At 43.7% G+C, this 17409-nt stretch overlaps 1 protein-coding gene across 7 annotated transcripts in view; it reads right to left on the bottom strand.

The window, feature by feature from the left end:
* The window catches only part of LOC132386001 (phosphatidylinositol 5-phosphate 4-kinase type-2 beta-like), a 189091-nt gene that overhangs the window by 50475 nt on the left and 121207 nt on the right, over window positions 1-17409 (bottom strand). For all 7 annotated transcript variants that reach the window (XR_009509389.1, XM_059958237.1, XM_059958239.1 and 4 more), the window contains one exon: window positions 10006-10119. Coding sequence is in view for 6 of the 7 variants with exons in the window: in XM_059958237.1 (XP_059814220.1) it covers window positions 10006-10119 (114 nt within the window). In the remaining variant the exon portion in view is untranslated. The remainder of the gene's footprint in view (window positions 1-10005; window positions 10120-17409) is intronic.

Here is a 17409-nt window from a genome sequence, read left to right as displayed (position 1 = left end):
CACGCTGTGAAGTTGCAGACAAGACAATTCACTGAGACCGAGTCGTTTTCATCAGAACTGCCTTCTTTCATTTTGTGTATATTGTCGTGTTTTCCTTTCTGGGGTTTCTTGTTTCTCTGTATTTTGTCCTTTTTCTGTTGTTCACTAGCTTTGCATGCTCTGCCAGTGTGGCCCTGTTTGCCACACTGCATTCCTCCATTCCTTGTCTTAAACCATGTCACATGTTCCCACAACGGTAACATTTCTTTCCTTCCTTTCTGCTCAGTGACATTTTATTCTTAGCATATTCCAGAGATTTTGGTTGTTATCTCTGAAGCACCTTGTGCGGGTGTTTCTAATGATATTGAGATGTCTGGTGTCTTTTTAATGTGAGGTCTGTTTCACACAGGAGCTTCTTCTGTGTGGTTTCACAGTGCATACCACACACTAACCTGTCTTTCAATGCGTCCAATATATCTGCTCCAAATTGACAATGTTCTGATCATTTGTGCAATTTAGCACAATATTAGAAATGCTTTCATTTCTGCTCCAATTCCATCTGTGAAATTTAAATCTTTCAGCAATGACCAGTGGTTTGGGGTTTAAATGCTGCTGGAGAGTGTCTACTATTTGCTTGAAAGTTTTGTCAGCTGGCTTTTCAGGGGTTAACAAGCTCCATAGCAGCCTGTATGTTTTCGCGCCCATTATATTAAGACGCTGGCTTCCTTTTCATCATTAACACCGTTAGCATCACAATATAACTCCACTCTTTCAATGTAAGTTACCCAGTCTTCAATATTACTATCAAATGCCGTACTGGTTCCAATCATCACCATCCTTATTATGTTAACTAAACCCCGTTTTCCCTTTGATTTCTTTTTGACTCACGTGACATTTTTGCTAGCTCCACGAGCACAATCCATCTAGGTGTGTGTGCGTCGCTCCTTTTTAATCTCCCTTCTGGGACAGGCAGACCCTCAGTCCCTAGGTCAGCGCTGGCTATGGTCTCTTGATCTCCTGATGTTCCAGTTACCGGCTGTGCTCCCGCTTCCTTTCAGACTTGTGGCCTCACTCTGCCTTCTTCTCCCGCTCTTTGGCTTGTTCCTTGCACTCTTCCTCCAAGTGTCATTATCAATTAAAACATGGCGTTCTGATATGATGTAGGTTCATTAATCTTGCTGTCAATTTGCTATGTATGTGGCCGGGTTACACAACAAAGCTGAAAGTAAAAACGCTGGAGAAGGAAACTAAGTTAACAGGACTTTTTACTAATTGAAACTGAACTGAACACGCACAATATGCGCCTAAAAGTACACGCAATGTGTTAATACAACATAAAGTAGTCCCATATTATACAGTAGGCTATATGGTACATTAATGTTAATTCCCTTAACTACAGTTGTGGTTGTGACTGAGAAAAGTATGTAGTAAGGATAGCCACATACCAAAAAATCTCAAATGTCTACTGTTACGTACCCGTGACACGTGACAGTGGTGTACTTGTCACGTGACTGGTGTTGAAGCTGTACTGGACTTGAGGTAATGGTCTTGTGATGGTGGAGTGACATCATTTTCCCACCAGTAGAAGTCATGTGACGGGATTTTTTTACAGGGTATAAAAGGAAGACCCCACCCTGTGAGGAGGGGCAGTTTGTGGCTGGATTTGCCATGTTGACTTCATGCCACTGTGTGATTTAATATTGTGACACAGTGTGGTTGAAAGGTGGAGTTTTTATTTAATGCCTAAAGTTTAAAAGGTCATTGCCAGCAGTTTCTTTATAATTCTGCTAGTTAAAAGTCAGTGGAGAGTGAAGATCAGAGTTTGGGAGTTAAAAGATCGAGGAAAGTCGATTTCGATGGTGGAACAGGTTCAACCTTGTCTGATCCTCATTTGGAAGGAATTTGTTGACTGTTCTCGTGTTAATCCCTGTGAATAGCAGAAAGGATTGGGAACAGTTTTGTAAAGGAAAGGTCAGCGCCTTTAAGCTGTTTCATCTCATCTTCGTAAATTCTCCGTGGGAAAAGTAGTTCGACTGGGAATCGCAGCAAGACGACGTGAAAGAGAATTTAAATCGTCTTAAAAAGTCTCTCCCTTAAATGAACTGCAAGTACTTTGAACTTTTGCAATAGCACTTTGAAGAACTGTTTTTGCAACATCGCTTTAAGAACTGTTTAAGCTTCATTGCTTTAAGAACTGTTTAAGCTGCCGCACAGCAGCTGATTTCCAGTTACGTTAGTGATTTGTTTACTTTTGGGGGTTTGTTTTTCAGTGTTTCAATAAACGTTTTATTTGTTATCAAAACCCTGCCTCACTCATATATTTATTGTTGCTGAGTCCGTAACACTACATTCAAACTTTCACTTCAAAACCAGTTCATTGATTATAAATGCATTTGGGACAACCAAGAGGATTTAAAAACTAAATTAATTGCATTCACCTTCCCCCTTACATGGTCTCACCTGCCAGCTTGTACCCCTTTCCCCTCTCCCCACCTTCTGACTCTGGCTTCTGCTTCCTTACTTTCCAGTCCTGATGAAGCGTCTCGACCCAAAACATCAACTATTTATTCCCCACCAAAGTTGCTGGCTGACTTCCTGAGCTCCTCCAGCAGTTTGAGTGTGTCCCAGGTAGAGTGTTTCAGTCATTACTGGGAGTGTATCTTCTGAAAGGCTCCCAATATCTATACCATACTCTGCCCACATAAAACACACAGTAAACTTAGTGCTCCAAACGCCTCATTAATACACATCAGCTGTCTTTACGTAAATGTTGTGTGTAAAATTGATTCCATACACCTGGCTACATCTGGGAATCAAACTACTTGGTTGCTCAACTACCGATGAATGGTCGTGGCCTGAAATATTGTCTGTTTGTTCCTTTCCATAAAATCTTGTTACCTGTTGAATTCTTCCGACGTTTTGTCTGTTGTTCTGGATTGTGGCCACAACCTAGCCACTTCTTTTCAGAGTGGTCATTTGAATCGGGAGCAAGTTACAGCTTGTGATTCAGCTGGGAGCTCAGAGAATTCGACCGTTGTAGGTAGGATTTAAGCCTCCCTGGTCAATACCTGTGGAGGAGGGGGAACTGCGCAGGCGCGAGTGACATCAGCGTCGAGCGCGCACTTTAAAAGGCAGGACTTCTTTTCAGAGTGGGCAGCGGAGTCCTGGGCTTTGGCTAAGTGGGCTGAGTACGTAGAAGCAGAGTCCTGGGCTTTGGCTAAGTGGGCTTCGGTAAGCTTGTGTGATTGCTCGCTGAGGGGAAGAAGGTAAGGTCACTAGGTGCTTTTTAGACATTCTATTAATCCAGTTCAGGTATGGGGGAGACAGTCAGAGCAGTGGTGTGCTCCGTATGCAGTATGTGGGAAGTCAGGGTCAACACAGTTGTCCCTGATGACCACACCTGCAAAAGGTGCGTCCAGCTGCAGCTCCTATCAGACCGAGTTAGGGAATTGGAGCAGGAGCTGGATGAACTATGGATCATTCAGGAGGCAGAGGCAGAGATAGATAGGAGTTATCGGGAGGTAGTCACACCAAAAATCCAAGAAGTAGGCAGATGGGTGACTGTCCAGAGAGGCAGGGGGAGCAGGCAGAGAGAGCAGAGCACCCCTGCGGCCATTCCCATTAACAATAAGTATACCGTACTGGATACTGTTGATGGGGATGACCTACCAGGAATGAGTTGTAGTGGTCCTGCCTCTGGCACAGAGGTTGAACCCTCAACTAGAAAGGGGAGGAGGGAAGAGAAGAGAGCGATAGTTTTAGGGGATTCTATAATCAGGGGGGCAGTTAGGAGATTTTGTGGGGCAGATCGGGAGTCTCGGATGGTATGTTGCCTCCCTGGTGCCAGGGTCTGGGACATCTCAGATCGGGTGCAGGCTATACTTGAGAACGAGGGCATGAACCCAGAAGTAGTGGTCCATGTAGGGACCAACGATGTAGGTAAGGTGAGTGAGGGGGTCCTGCTTAGAGAGTTCAGGGAGTTAGGAGTGAAGCTGAAAGGCAGGACCTCCAGGGTGACAATCTCGGGATTGCTACCTGTGCCATGTGCGAGTGAGGCGAAGAAAAGAATGAATATGCACATTAATACGAGGCTGAGAGCATGGTGCAGGAAGGAAGGGTTCAGGTTTTTGGATAATTGGTCTTTGTTCCAGGGACATTGGGATCTGTTTCGAAGGGACGGTCTACATCTGAACCGGAGGGGTACTAACATTCTTGCAGGAATGTTTGCCAGTGCTGCTCGGGGGGGTTTAAACTAGATGTACAGGGGGCAGGGATCCAGATCCAGAGGGTTGGTCAGAAGGAGCATGGGGTTAAATGTGTAGAAGGTTTGGGTGATCTTGAGAAGGTCATCAAAATTCAAGGTGCAATTAGCCTGATGGAAGTTCAAGGAGCTGGGTTAGGTACAGTAGACAGTGTTTTAAGCAAAGAGAGGAGGAATGGGCTAAGAATTCTATACTTGAATGCGCATAGTGTCGGAAATAAGACAGATGAGCTTGAAGCTCAGATGAAAATGGGGAACTACGATATTGTTGGGATAACGGAGACATGGCTGCAAGGGGATCAGGCCTGGGAATTGAGTGTACCAGGGTATGCATGCTATCGTAGAGACAGAAATATGGGAAGAGGGGGTGGGGTGGCCCTGTTGGTGAGGAATGAGATTCAGTCCTTAGCAAGAGGTGACTTGGGAACAGGGGAAGTAGAGTCTGTGTGGATTGAGCTGAGGAACAGTAAGGGTAAAAAGACCCTAATGGGTGTTGTGTACAGACCCCCCAAACAGCAGCGTGGATATTGGGTACAAGTTGATTAGGGAGTTAACATTGGCAAGTGCTAAAGGTAATGCAGTCGTTATGGGAGATTTCAACATGCAGCAATTGGGAGAATCAGGTAGGTGCTGGACCCCAGGATAGGGAGTTTGTGGAGTGTCTAAGGGATGTATTTTTGGAACAGCTTGTGCTTGAGCCAACCAGGAACGAGGCTATTTTGGACTTGATGATGTGTAATGAACAGGAATTGATAAGTGATCTTGAAGTAAAGGAGCCATTAGGAAGTAGTGATCATAACACGATAAGTTTTTATCTACAATTTGAGAGGGATAAGGGCAGATCAGAGGTGTCAGTGTTGCAATTAAATAAAGGAGACTACGGAGCCATGAGGGAAGAGCTGGCCAAAGTTAAATGGGCGGATGCCCTGGCAGGAAAGAGAGTGGAGCAGCAGTGGCAGATATTCTTGGGCATAATACAAAAGATGCAAATGCAGTTCATTCCAATGAGAAGGAAGGATTCAAAGAGGGGGAAGGGGCCACAGTGGTTGACAAAGGAAGTCAGAGATTGTATAGCATTAAAGAAAAAGAAGTATGACAGGGCTAAGATGAGTGGGAATACAGATGATTGGGAAAGTTTTAAGGAACAGCAGATCTTAACTAAAAAAGCAATACGGAGAGAAAAAATCAGGTATGAGCTCAGTCTAGCCTGGAATATAAAAGGGGATAGCAAAAGCTTTTTTAGTTATGTGAAGGGAAAGAAGATAGTTAAGAACAATGCTGGCCCCTTGAAGAATGAATTGGGAGAAATTGTTATGGGAAACAGGGAAATGGCAACAGAATTTAATGTGTATTTTAGATCTGTCTTCACCAGGGAGGACACAAGCAATCTCCCAGATATATGGATGGGACAGGGTCATAAGATATCAGAGGAATTGAGACAGATTGACATTAGGAAAGAAACTGTAATGAGTAGACTGGTAGGACTGAAGGCTAATAAATCCCCGGGTCCAGATGGTCTGCATCTGAGGGTTCTAAAAGAGGTGGCTCAGGAAATTGCGGCTGCATTGGTGATCATTTTCCAATGTTCCTTAGATTCAGGATCAGTTCCTGAAGATTGGAGAGTGGCTAATGTTGTCCCACTTTTCAAGAATGGAGGGAAGGAGAAAACGGAGAACTATCGCCCTGTTAGCCTAACGTCAGTCGTGGGGAAGATGCTTGAGTCCATTATTAAGGACGAAATAGTGGCACATCTAGATGGCAGAAATAGGATTAGGCTGAGCCAGCATGGATTTACCAAGGGCAAATCATGCTTGACTGATCTGTTGGAGTTTTTTGAGGGTATAACAAGGATGTTAGACGAGGGTAAGCCAGTAGATGTTGTGTACCTAGATTTTCAGAAGGCATTCGATAAGGTGCCACGTAGGAGATTGGTGAGTAAAATCAGAGCTCATGGCATTGGGGGCAGGGTTTCAACATGGATAGAAAACTGGTTGGCAGATAGAAAGCAAAGGGTAGCAGTGAATGGGTGTTTCTCAGACTGGCTGGAGGTGACTAGTGGGGTACCACAGGGCTCTGTATTGGGACCACAGCTCTTTACGATTTATGTCAACGATTTAGATGAGGGCATTGAAAACTATATCAGCAAGTTTGCTGACGATACTAAGCTGGGTGGCAGTGTGACATGCGAAGAGGACATTAGGAGAAAACAGGGAGACTTGGATAGGCTGGGTGAGTGGGCAGATACTTGGCAGATGTCATTCAATGTGAATAAATGTGAAGTTATCCACTTTGGAAGCAGGAACAAGAGGGCAGAGTATTGTCTGAACTGTGTAGAGTTAGGTAAGGGAGAAATGCTAAGAGACCTAGGAGTCCTAGTTCATCAGTCAATGAAGGTGAATAAGCAAGTGCAACAGGCAGTGAAGAGGGCAAATGGAATGTTGGCCTTTGTTACAAGGGGAATTGAATACAAGAGCAAGGATGTCCTTTTGCATTTGTACAGGGCCCTGGTGAGACCATACCTGGAATATTGTGTACAGTTTTGGTCTCCAGGTTTAAGGAAGGACATTCTGGCAATTGAGGAAGTGCAGCATAGATTCACTAGGTTGATTCCTGGGTTGGCAGGGCTGTCTTACGCAGAGAGATTGGAGAGATTGGGCTTGTACAAGCTGGAATTGAGGAGATTGAGAGGGGATCTGATTGAAACGTTTAAGAGAATTAAAGGATTTGATAGGATTGAGGCAGGAAATATGTTCCAGATGTTGGGAGAGTCCAGTACTAGAGGGCATGGATTGAGAATAAGAGGTCAGTTATTTAAAACAGAGTTGAGGAAGAGCTTCTTCTCCCAGAGAGGTGTGGAGGTGTGGAATGCACTGCCTCGGAAGACGGTGGAGGCCAATTCTCTGGATGCTTTCAAGAAGGAGCTAGATAGGTATCTGATGGATAGGAGAATCAAGGGATATGGGGACAAGGCAGAGACTGGATATTGATAGTAAATGATCAGCCATGATCTCAAAATGGCGGTGCAGACTCGAGGGGCTGAATGGTCTACTTCTGCACCTATTATCTACTGTCTATTACTAGCATCTGTAGAATTACTTGTGATTATGGGTGCTCAAGCCATCTGGTGATGTAGTGGCATCAGTGCTAGACTTCAGAGCAAAGGCTCCTGAATTTGAATCCAGCTGGATCTCTCCCTTGCACGCTTTCTATCCGTGTTGGGTTCAGCGTCAGTAGACATCATTAATAAAGTGAAATAGAAAAATCTACTGGTTCACCAGATTAACACACACAAAATACTGAAGGAACTCAGCAGATTAGGCAGCATCTATGGAGAGGAATACAGTCAATGTTTCTAGCCAAGGCCCTTCTTGAATTATTTAATTTTACCCCCAAAATAAACTCAAATCAGTGGCATTTTTATATTCTAATGTAGTGGTCGCCAACCCATCAATCATGATTGACTAGTCGATCTTTGAAACTTCCCCAGTTGATCCCGACAAAAAATGAAAAGTAAATACACAAATACTGTTGAGAGATTGTTTCTGGGTTGTGGGGTTTTAGTTCCGTTCTTTCTGCCCAGTGCGCATGTGTGTAGCTCCCCCGCCACGCACTACAGTGTAATTCACTGGTCCCCAACCACCAGGCCGGGAGGAAACGATATGAGTCAGCTTCACGTTTCCTCATTCCCTGTCAGCCCACTGTTGAACTTGAATGCAAGCGAGGTCATCAGGCGACTAAATGCAGTGATAACTTCATGCCAGGGATCACTGGTTGGCCTCGGGCGGCCGGCGGGAAGTGCCGTTGGTACCGGCCTGGAGCGCTGCCTCTAAACCTGTTTAACACACCGAATGTTCATGGGGAACCCGGTGCTAAAATCTTCACATCTAATTCGGACTCGGCGTTTCATAAGTAGCAGAGCAGCTACCTCGCTGCAATCTACTGAAACAAACATTTGTCGGCCAATAGATCCTACAAAGGAGGTGGGCGGGCGCTCTGTTGCACTCCTCACTCAGTCAGCTGTGCTCTCCGGACTGCAACCACCGTGGCCCCAGCATGGAGACCTCCGGCCCTGAACTTGTCCTCCCACCCCACCCACGACCAGCCACACCTGGCCAAGGCGTCTGGCGGGCGGGAGGCAGTGTTTGGGCCCGGAGGCTGTCTAATGAGGCAATGTCTCAAAACTGCTTCAGTACCCCGAGTCCAAGCACCCAGCACTTAAAGACAAACCCGCTGAGTTTTCTCAGTGGAAAAACCGTGAGCAAGCGGGACAGAAGCTGAGAGCTGCAAAAACTAGAATAGACTGGACATAAGGAGCCTGCTTTGAGTATCACTATATTCCGGTCGTGTTTAACACCCCCCCCCCTCGCCCCAGTTGGCCGGTCTGCAAGAATATTATCAATATTAAAGCAGTTCACAGTGCAAAAAAATAAGATGGGTACCCCGTGTTTATATATTATTTTGACTTCCGGGTTGCGGGGTTCTGCTTCTGGTCTTTTCTGCCCTGGTGCGCATGCATGTAACTAATTGACTTGGAGTTGATCTTACTAAGGCCGAGGTAGGGGATCTTGGGCTTGAAATAGTTGGTGACCACTATTCTAATGAATAGTTATCCAGCGCTCCTTGGAATTTAATCCATTGTTTAAATAAGACTTCCTGGATGACACATTAAAGAAAATAGAACTGAATTCCACATCTTCCATTTCATATATACAGTGAATTGTAATTCTGAATTTGATATACTACTTTGCCAAATAGCACAAAGATCTACATACACATAGAAATCCTGTCTGGAAAAAAAAGCCTTTTGTTCCATCTGGATTCATTAAACCTGAGATTAATTCAGGTGGTATTAATTGTAGATTAGACTGTGATTTAAACTTTAACACAAAGAGATTCTGTGGATGCTGGACAGTGATGGGAATTGAATTTCATTTTGTGTTCACTGGCATTGAAAAGCAACTGTGCTAACCACAATGCTACTGTGCTGCCCAAAATTATAAATCAAAGTGCCATTAGTTTCTCAGTGAATGTGTATTAAATGGTGAAAGGCCTCGATAGAGTGAATGTAGAAAGGATGTTTCATAGTGGAAGAGTTTAGGACCAGAGGGCACCGCATAAAAATAGAAGATGTCCCGTTAGAATAGAGATGAGAAATAATTTCTTTAGGTGGCGAATCTGTGGAATTCATTGCCATGGATGGCAGTGGAGGCAAAGTCATTGGAGGAGGTTAAAAGGTTCTTGCTAGTAAGGACGTCAAAGGTCACAGGAGAATGGGATTGAGAAAGGACATAAATTAGAGATGACTGAATGGCAGAGCAGATTTGATGGGCCAAATAGCCAATTGTGCTTTTCTGTATGTCTAATGATTTAACATGAGCCAATATGACTATCACAGTCAGAGCTCCTAGTCAGTAACGTGGATACAGGAGAGTGTCAGTTTCTCAAGTCCATTCTCATTTAATTCATTCTGCTGCTCTATGGGCTGGCAGAAGATGTTAGGCATAGGTTACTGTTTAAAGAATGAAAGAGGCATAGGTGAATAGGAGGAGCTGCAAAATCATTGGAAGGAACAAGGATTAAATTCTTCAGATCCAAACACAAAGGCATCAAGCAGGAGTCAAGTATTCCACATGGAACACTAAGAGGAGAGAATTACCATCAAGCTTCAGGTCCCATCTGACCAAGCATTCTTCTGACTCAGAGATCTTTCTCATGCAGCATAATTCAGCAGTTTCCACTTTGCGACTGTCATCATCATTACTCACCTCAACATCACGCTTAAGTTTGTCCAGAAACATCTTTTTATTTTCATCCCCTATTTGAATTCTTTGCCCTTCATTTAGAAAGTCATTGTCTTTTAGCGTTGGCAACTCTTTGGCCTGAAACAAAAGATATCAAACACACTTAAACATAATGCAAGTTACATGACGGTTTGATCCAAATATACAATTTATCAAAATAGATCTATCAAAATAAAAGTTGCTTGTAATACATGGGAAAAATGGCAGATACACCTTTATTCCCAAATATGTAAACACACTCCATGATCAATTTAACCTTTCCCACTTACACAGGCCATACATACCCTGCATTTTCCTAACATACATGTCTTTAGTTTAAGAGTTTCCTAAATGCCCCTGATGTATAAGTCTACTCTCAAAATCCCGTCCCTGATCACTAAGTATCCACCTGGGGAGGCTGTAATAAATGAAATACGTCTCCCAAAACACATTGGCCATTGAGGACATCCTCAGATCCTTGGTAAGGAAGGCTTGTGCATATCTCGTGTAGAGATCTGTAACCAATACACTCACCAAGTTGCTGGCGTTTGGCTCTATTGACAGGAAATCCATACACACCAGATCAAGGAGCCCTGCACTCTGCAAGTGGGACAACTGAGTTACCCTTGTAGGCAGCGTCTTCCTCTGTATACATCAGACACATGACTTGCAGACTCTTCAACCTCTGGTTTTATTTACGGCCAGTAGAACTGATCTCTGAGCAATCCATATGTCTTGTCAACACCCAAATGGCCAGAATCATCAACACAATCCTCCAATATGAAAAAGGCAAATGGTCTGTTGGCATTCATAGCAAAAGGATTTCAGTACAGGAATAGGGAGGTTCTACTGCAGTTGTACAAGGCCTTGGTGAGACTGCACCTAGAGTATTATGTGCAGTTTTGGTCCCCTAATCTGAGGAAAGACATTCTTGCCATAGAGGGAGTACAGAGAAAGTTCACCAGATTGATTCCTGGGATGGCAGGACTTTCATATCAAGAAAAACTTAATTCAGAAGATTGAGGGGGGATCTTATTGAAACGTATAAAATTCTAAAGGGATTGGACAGGCTAGATGCAGGAAGATTGTTTCTGATGTTGGGAAAGTCCAGAACGAGGGGTCGCTGTTTAAGGATAAAGGGGGAAGCCTTTTAGGACCATGATGAAGAAAAACTTCTTCACACAGAGAGTGGTGAATCTGTGGAATTCTCTGCCACAGGAAACAGTTGAGGCCGGTTCATTGGCTATATTTAAGAGAAAGTTAGATATGGCCCGTGTGGCTAAAGGGATCGGGGGGTATGGAGAGAAAGCAGGTACAGGGTTCTGAGTTGGATGATCAGCCATGATCATACTGAATGGCAGTGCAGGCTCGAATGGCCGAATGGCCTACTCCTGCACCTATTTTCTATGTTTCTATGATATTTCTCAGGCAGGCCAGCTGGTAATGCCGAGGCCAGTCTGGAGGCGATGTGACCCAGTATGGGATCTGGCTCCTAAACTCCAACCCGGACCATTCTCTCACAAGCAGGCACAGCAGAATGTTTCATCTTGTCTGCTTGGGCCATGTCCCCTTTTCAACTGCTGACCAAACAGTACCAATACATAGGTCATCTCACTGAGCAGCTGTCGCCTCCCCAGAGCTCAATTCCGGCAACTGATCTGTCTTCAGAGCCATCAGGTTCCAGTAAACTTGTGGAATGACACCATCAGAACCTCCCAATGATCAACTGCTTGATCCTGCCCTTGTTTTCCCTCTGCCCAGTGATGGAAAACTGACACATGGCTCTGACTCCAGCAGCAGGAACACTCTTCCTCTAACCCTGTCCAGCCCTTCAGGTGCAAATCATTCATCAGCATCAATGTTCCTACTCCCTAGCCAGTACTTCAGGCTGTCATACACCTCAAACTTGGCACCAGTCCACCAGAGCCCCTTCAATGTCATGAACTCCAACTTGTCTGTGGGGTAGTTTTGCTCAGAGGGTAACAGACTCCGGCTAACAATGCCACAAGTTTTAACCATGTGCCCTGATCCTGATGCAGAACATCTCTAAGCTGTTTCTCTGCTGGCAGCTGTATACAGTACATATGGTAACTGAGGATCAGTAAAAGCCAGCACAGTGATAGTGCATTCGAAACCTTGGTTAATACTTCACTACACTGCATAATAAATGCTGTATATTACTCAATCACCATTAGTATGTTTATTTATCTACTGAGTCTATGATGTGGTGAGCTTGCAGTGTTGAACTGATTATTGATGTATCGACCAAGTACAACCTATACCAGCTGAAATCAGACCCACAACCTATTCATCTCATGGTTATTTGATAGAACAGCTATAAAACTTCAAGTAAAAAGCAATTCTTCGTGCAAGATGTGAAGATGTAAAGAAATAACAAATTATCAAGATACAAAGAGCAAAGGTTACAAAGCCTACCAGCTGCAGAGTTCCATCAAAGCCTATCGACACTAGCAGGAGAGGGATAATAAATCAGGCATTAAGGAATAGCGGTCATCGTTGTAGGTTGCATCTGGAATTTCCAGTCGGCAGATGATTTCCCTCTACGCTACTCTGACATATTGGGAAATCATGTACTTAGCAGTTACAGTAGTGGTTTGCCTTTGTCTTCTACCGGGTGAGTTTAAAGAGATCACCACCTCTTGCAGTGGATGACCAGGACGTCTAAGTGCCTTGTCGTGCTCTTAGCGCTCCAGAACACCTGTTGGCCTACCTTTTTGACCGTTGAGACCATTAATCGGTCTCCTCTGCTCAATCCAACAGAGCCAGACTTCATACACTGGGACAGACAGATCCCCTACCTCACCAAGGGTTGAAGACTATGTTTTATGACAATGATATGACCAAAAAAACAAAAAAAAATTAGATCAATACATCATAGAATTCTTCCTATGGTCTTAGCAGCTCCTCCTCTCCAAGGATAATAGGCCTTAAAACAAAGGCCTATCCTCTTAAGACATGATGTCCAATCCACGTCCATAAGACCAAGGTGCATAATTAGACCATTTGGCTCATTGAGTTTGCTCCTCTATTATTTATGGGTTGTTGAGGTAGGTGTAGCATCTCTGGTGAGGGGCCTGCCATGCCTTTTTCAGGGCAGCTATAACACACCCCGGTAAACCGTCTCAACAGATGGGCCAAACCAGGTGAGGGTAGCTGACGGGTCTTCGACTGAGGTGCTGTCTGTACGGAATCCCCGCATTCTTTCTATAAATGTGCAAGTTCCTTCTGGCTCTTCTAGTTCTTTCCCTTACACTAAAGATGTGTGTATTGATAACTTTAATAGTAACTATCAATTACCCTAGAGTGCAGGAGAGTGCTAGAATCTGGGGCATTAGGTAAATTTGTTTATTACCGTCATTTGTACCAAGATATAGTGAAATAGAACAAAGGAAAATCAATTCAATGCAGCGATTCAGATTGATGGCTTTACACAGTCAGTTTAGAGCTATAGTCTCTCTCAAAAGCAGAGGTGGAGGAGTATGCCTCATGATCAACTCTTCCTGGTGTACAAGTATATCAGTGTTGTCCCAATTCTACTCACCAGATCTGGAATTTCTAACAGTTAAGTGCCGTCCGTTTTACCTACCACAAGATATATCCGGGATCATTACACTAGCAGTATTCATTCTACCTCAGGCCGAAGATGAACTGAGTAATGGGATCAACATACACAAAAGAGCGCACCCTAATGCCCTCACCGTCATTTTGGGAGATTTTAACCAGGCCAGTCTGAAAAAAGTCACTAAGTAATTACCATCAACAGATCACTTGCAATACCAGAGGAAACAACACACTGGACCATTGATACACCACCATCAAGAATGCCTACCGGGCTATTCCATGACCTCACTTCAGGCAGTCTGATCACCTGGCTGTACTTCTACTCCCTGAGTACAGGCAGAAGCTGAAGACTGCAACACCAGTGTTGAGGACCCAGAAGGTTTGGACAAGGGAAGCACAGGAACACCTACAGGACTGCTTTGAATCGGTGGAATGGACTGTATTCAGGGATTCATGTATGCCGCAGTTGTTACCGACTTCATCAAAACCTGTGGACGAGTGTGTGCCTACAAAGGCTTGCTGTACATTCCCAAACCAAAAGCCATGGATGAACCAGGAGGTACATCGTCTGCTGAAGGCTAGATCTGTGGCATTCAAGTCTGGCGATTTAGGTCTGTACCAGAAAACTAGGTAGGATTTACAGAGGGCTATTTCAAAGGAGATGAGAAAATTTCAAATGAGTGAGGTGGGAGACAACATCAGATGTAGGGCAACTCTGGCAGTTTTTGCCAGACAGTACTCCCTACAAAGCAAAACCCAACAGCAAGAATGTCAACGATGCTTCACTACCAGATGAACTAACACCTTCTATGCACACTTTGAAAGGGAGAACACAACTACAGCTGTGAAGATCCCTGCTGCACCTGATGACCCTGTGATCTCTGTCTCAGAGGCTGATGTTAGGCTGTCATTAAAGACAGTGAACCCTCGCAAGGCGGAAGGTCCCGATGGAATAGCTGGTAAGGCTCTGAAAACCTGTGCCAAACAACCAGCGGGAGTATTCAAGGACATTTTCAACCTCTCACTGCTACCAGCAGAAGTCCCCACTTGCTTCAAAAAGTCAACAATTATACCAGTACCTAAGGAAATAATGTGGGCTACCTTAATGACTTTCACCCAGTAGCACTCACATCAACAGTGTTGAAATGCTTTGAGAGGTTGGTTATGACTAGACTGAACTCCTGCATCAGCAAGGACCTGGACCCATTGCAATTTACCCATCACCACAATAGGTCGATAGGAGACACAATCTCAGTGGCTCTCCTAACTGGAAGACCAAACTCTGTATGGAGTGGTGATAACATATTCTTCTCACTGATAATCAACACTGGTGGACCTCAGGGGTGTGTGCTTAGCCCACTGCTCTACTCTCTGTAAACACATGACTGTGTGGTTAAACATAGTTCAAATACCATCCATAAATTTGTTGATGATACAACCATTCCAGTTAGGATGTTGAGGATTCTATTGCAGAGAGAAGTACAGAGGTTCAGGTTCTGGAACTTCTCAATCAGGATTGTGGGAATGATGGCAACAGAAGCATTTCATTTGCATGGCTCAGTTATAATCTTATAATCTATTATAATCTTCCTTTAAAAGAATATTTTCCTACATTATGCATGGAGCATAAAATCAGTTATCATTGCTAAGCTGGGAATCAATTTCATGATGCCCTAACTCAAAAAAACAAAGCTTCAGTGAGGTGAGAGTATTACTAGACAGAACAAGCCCCAAACACGAGATTCTGCAGATGCTGGAAAACCAGAGTATCACACATACAAAATGCTAGAGAAACTCAGCAGGTCAAGCAGCATCTATGGAGAGGATGTTACAAATTGAACCTTTCAATGGAAAGGAAGGGAGAAAATGACTGAATAAGGTGGGGTAAGAAGTTGGGGTTTTAAGAAGCAGTATGTTATAAATCAGTAGGTGAAGTCAGTTTGCTGGGGGAGTGAGAAATACAGTAAGAAAATGGGAGATGATAGTTGGAAAAGACTGGAGAAGGAGGAATATCCGTTGATATTTGGCTGTAACTTTTTACAAAAGAGAATCTCTTCATAATCTTTTCTATTTTTGATAAAATGTATATATGCCATTAGCAATGCCTTTTTGTCTTGCACAGCTGACTTATCTAGTTGTATACCAAATTTTGTTTTTTGTAACTGTGCATTGTTGTTTCTCAATGTTATCACTCAGAGGAATTGATTTTAAAATACCGTTATCCATCTTGAGAAGTTGTGAGCATTTCTGATACAGCAGACATTATTAATCTTTCAATGATTGTATGAGATTTTCCACACTTTGCTATCATTTTGTAAATGCTATAAGAAGCAGTGAACTGGGAATGGAATAAAACCACTCTCCAGGTATGCAACATTGTATTGACATACTTTCTGTAGTTTTTGTTTCTTAGTTCATCAGACTAGGGCTCTCTACCAATATTTATTATTACTCAACAGATACAACTGAGCAAAACTGATTTTAAAAGCAGAGATGCTGGAAATCACAAACATACATTTCCTGTTTTTATTTAAACAAAGGAAAACAGCTGGCCATTAAAAAATCTACAGATGCTGGAAATCCCAACAAGACAACCAGATTTGAGAAAAAAAAACTGAGGTCAGAGTGAGAAAGTAAGGATGGAGGCAGTAGATGACAGGTGAAATTAGGAGAAGAGGAGGGATGAAAGAGTAAAGAGCTGGGATGTTTACAGGTGAAAGAGGGTTGGAGAAAGGAAAATCTGATAGGAGAGGACAGAAGGCCACAGAAGAAAGGCAAGTGGGAGAAGCACTAGGTGGAAGTGATAAGCAGGTAAGGAGGTAAGGTGAGAGAGGGAAACAAGAATGACAAATGATGAAGGGAATCAATTACCCAAAGATCGATATTCATGCCATCAGGTAAGAAGCTTCCCAGACAGAATATAACTCCTCCAACTCCTAATTTACATCAGGTCTCAACTATATACAGGTGGCTACACCAGTAGGGCCTCATACAACAGATGACCCCTAAAGACTCACAGGTGAAGTGTCAAACCTGGAAGGACTGTTTGGGCCCCTAAATGGTAGTGAGGAGGAGGAGGTGTAAGGGCAGGTGTAGCACTTGTTCTGCTTGGAAGGATAAGTACCAGGAAGGAGATTAGTGGGGAGGGATGAGTGGACTTTTGCACAGTGATCCCTGTAGAAAGCAGGAAGTTTGGAGTGGCGGGGGGAGATAGGCTTTGTGGTGGGATACAGTAGGAGGTGAAGGGAGTTTTGGAGAATTATGTGATGGAAGCAAAGGCTGATTAGGTGGTAGATGAAGACAAGAGGAACCCTTTCCCTGGTAGGGGGGAGGGATGATGGCAAACACGTGTAAAATGGAAGAGAAGGGATTGATAGTGGAGGAAGGAAAGACCTTCATTTTGAAGAAGGAAGGTGTCTGAGTAGTTCTGGAATGAAAGACATCATCCTGAGAGCAGATTCAGTGGAGAAAGAGGAACTAAGAAAAGCATTCAGCATGAGGGCAACTTGCAAATTCTATTTTGAATCATTTTAAGTGAAAACAGTCCAGATTTACAGTTATATTCAAACCATTCCAGGCTACATAGGATCCACACCAGATTCAAAAGAGGTTCACAAAAATTATTCCTGATCGTATGATTTGTCACATGGGCTGGGCTAGTATTCACTGGAATTCAGCAGTATGAGAGGTGACCTCATTAAATCACATCGAATAGTGACAGGCCTTGATAGTATGGATGTGGAGAGGATGTTTCTGATGGCCTTTATAAATCAAAGCATTGAGTACAGAAGTTGGGATGTAATGCTA

Source organism: Hypanus sabinus, assembly GCF_030144855.1.
Source record: "Hypanus sabinus isolate sHypSab1 chromosome Y unlocalized genomic scaffold, sHypSab1.hap1 SUPER_Y_unloc_1, whole genome shotgun sequence".
In the NCBI taxonomy this organism is placed as follows: Eukaryota; Metazoa; Chordata; class Chondrichthyes; order Myliobatiformes; family Dasyatidae; genus Hypanus; species Hypanus sabinus.
Note: the sequence above shows the minus strand (reverse complement) of the source record. Positions and strands in the feature narration are given on the sequence as shown.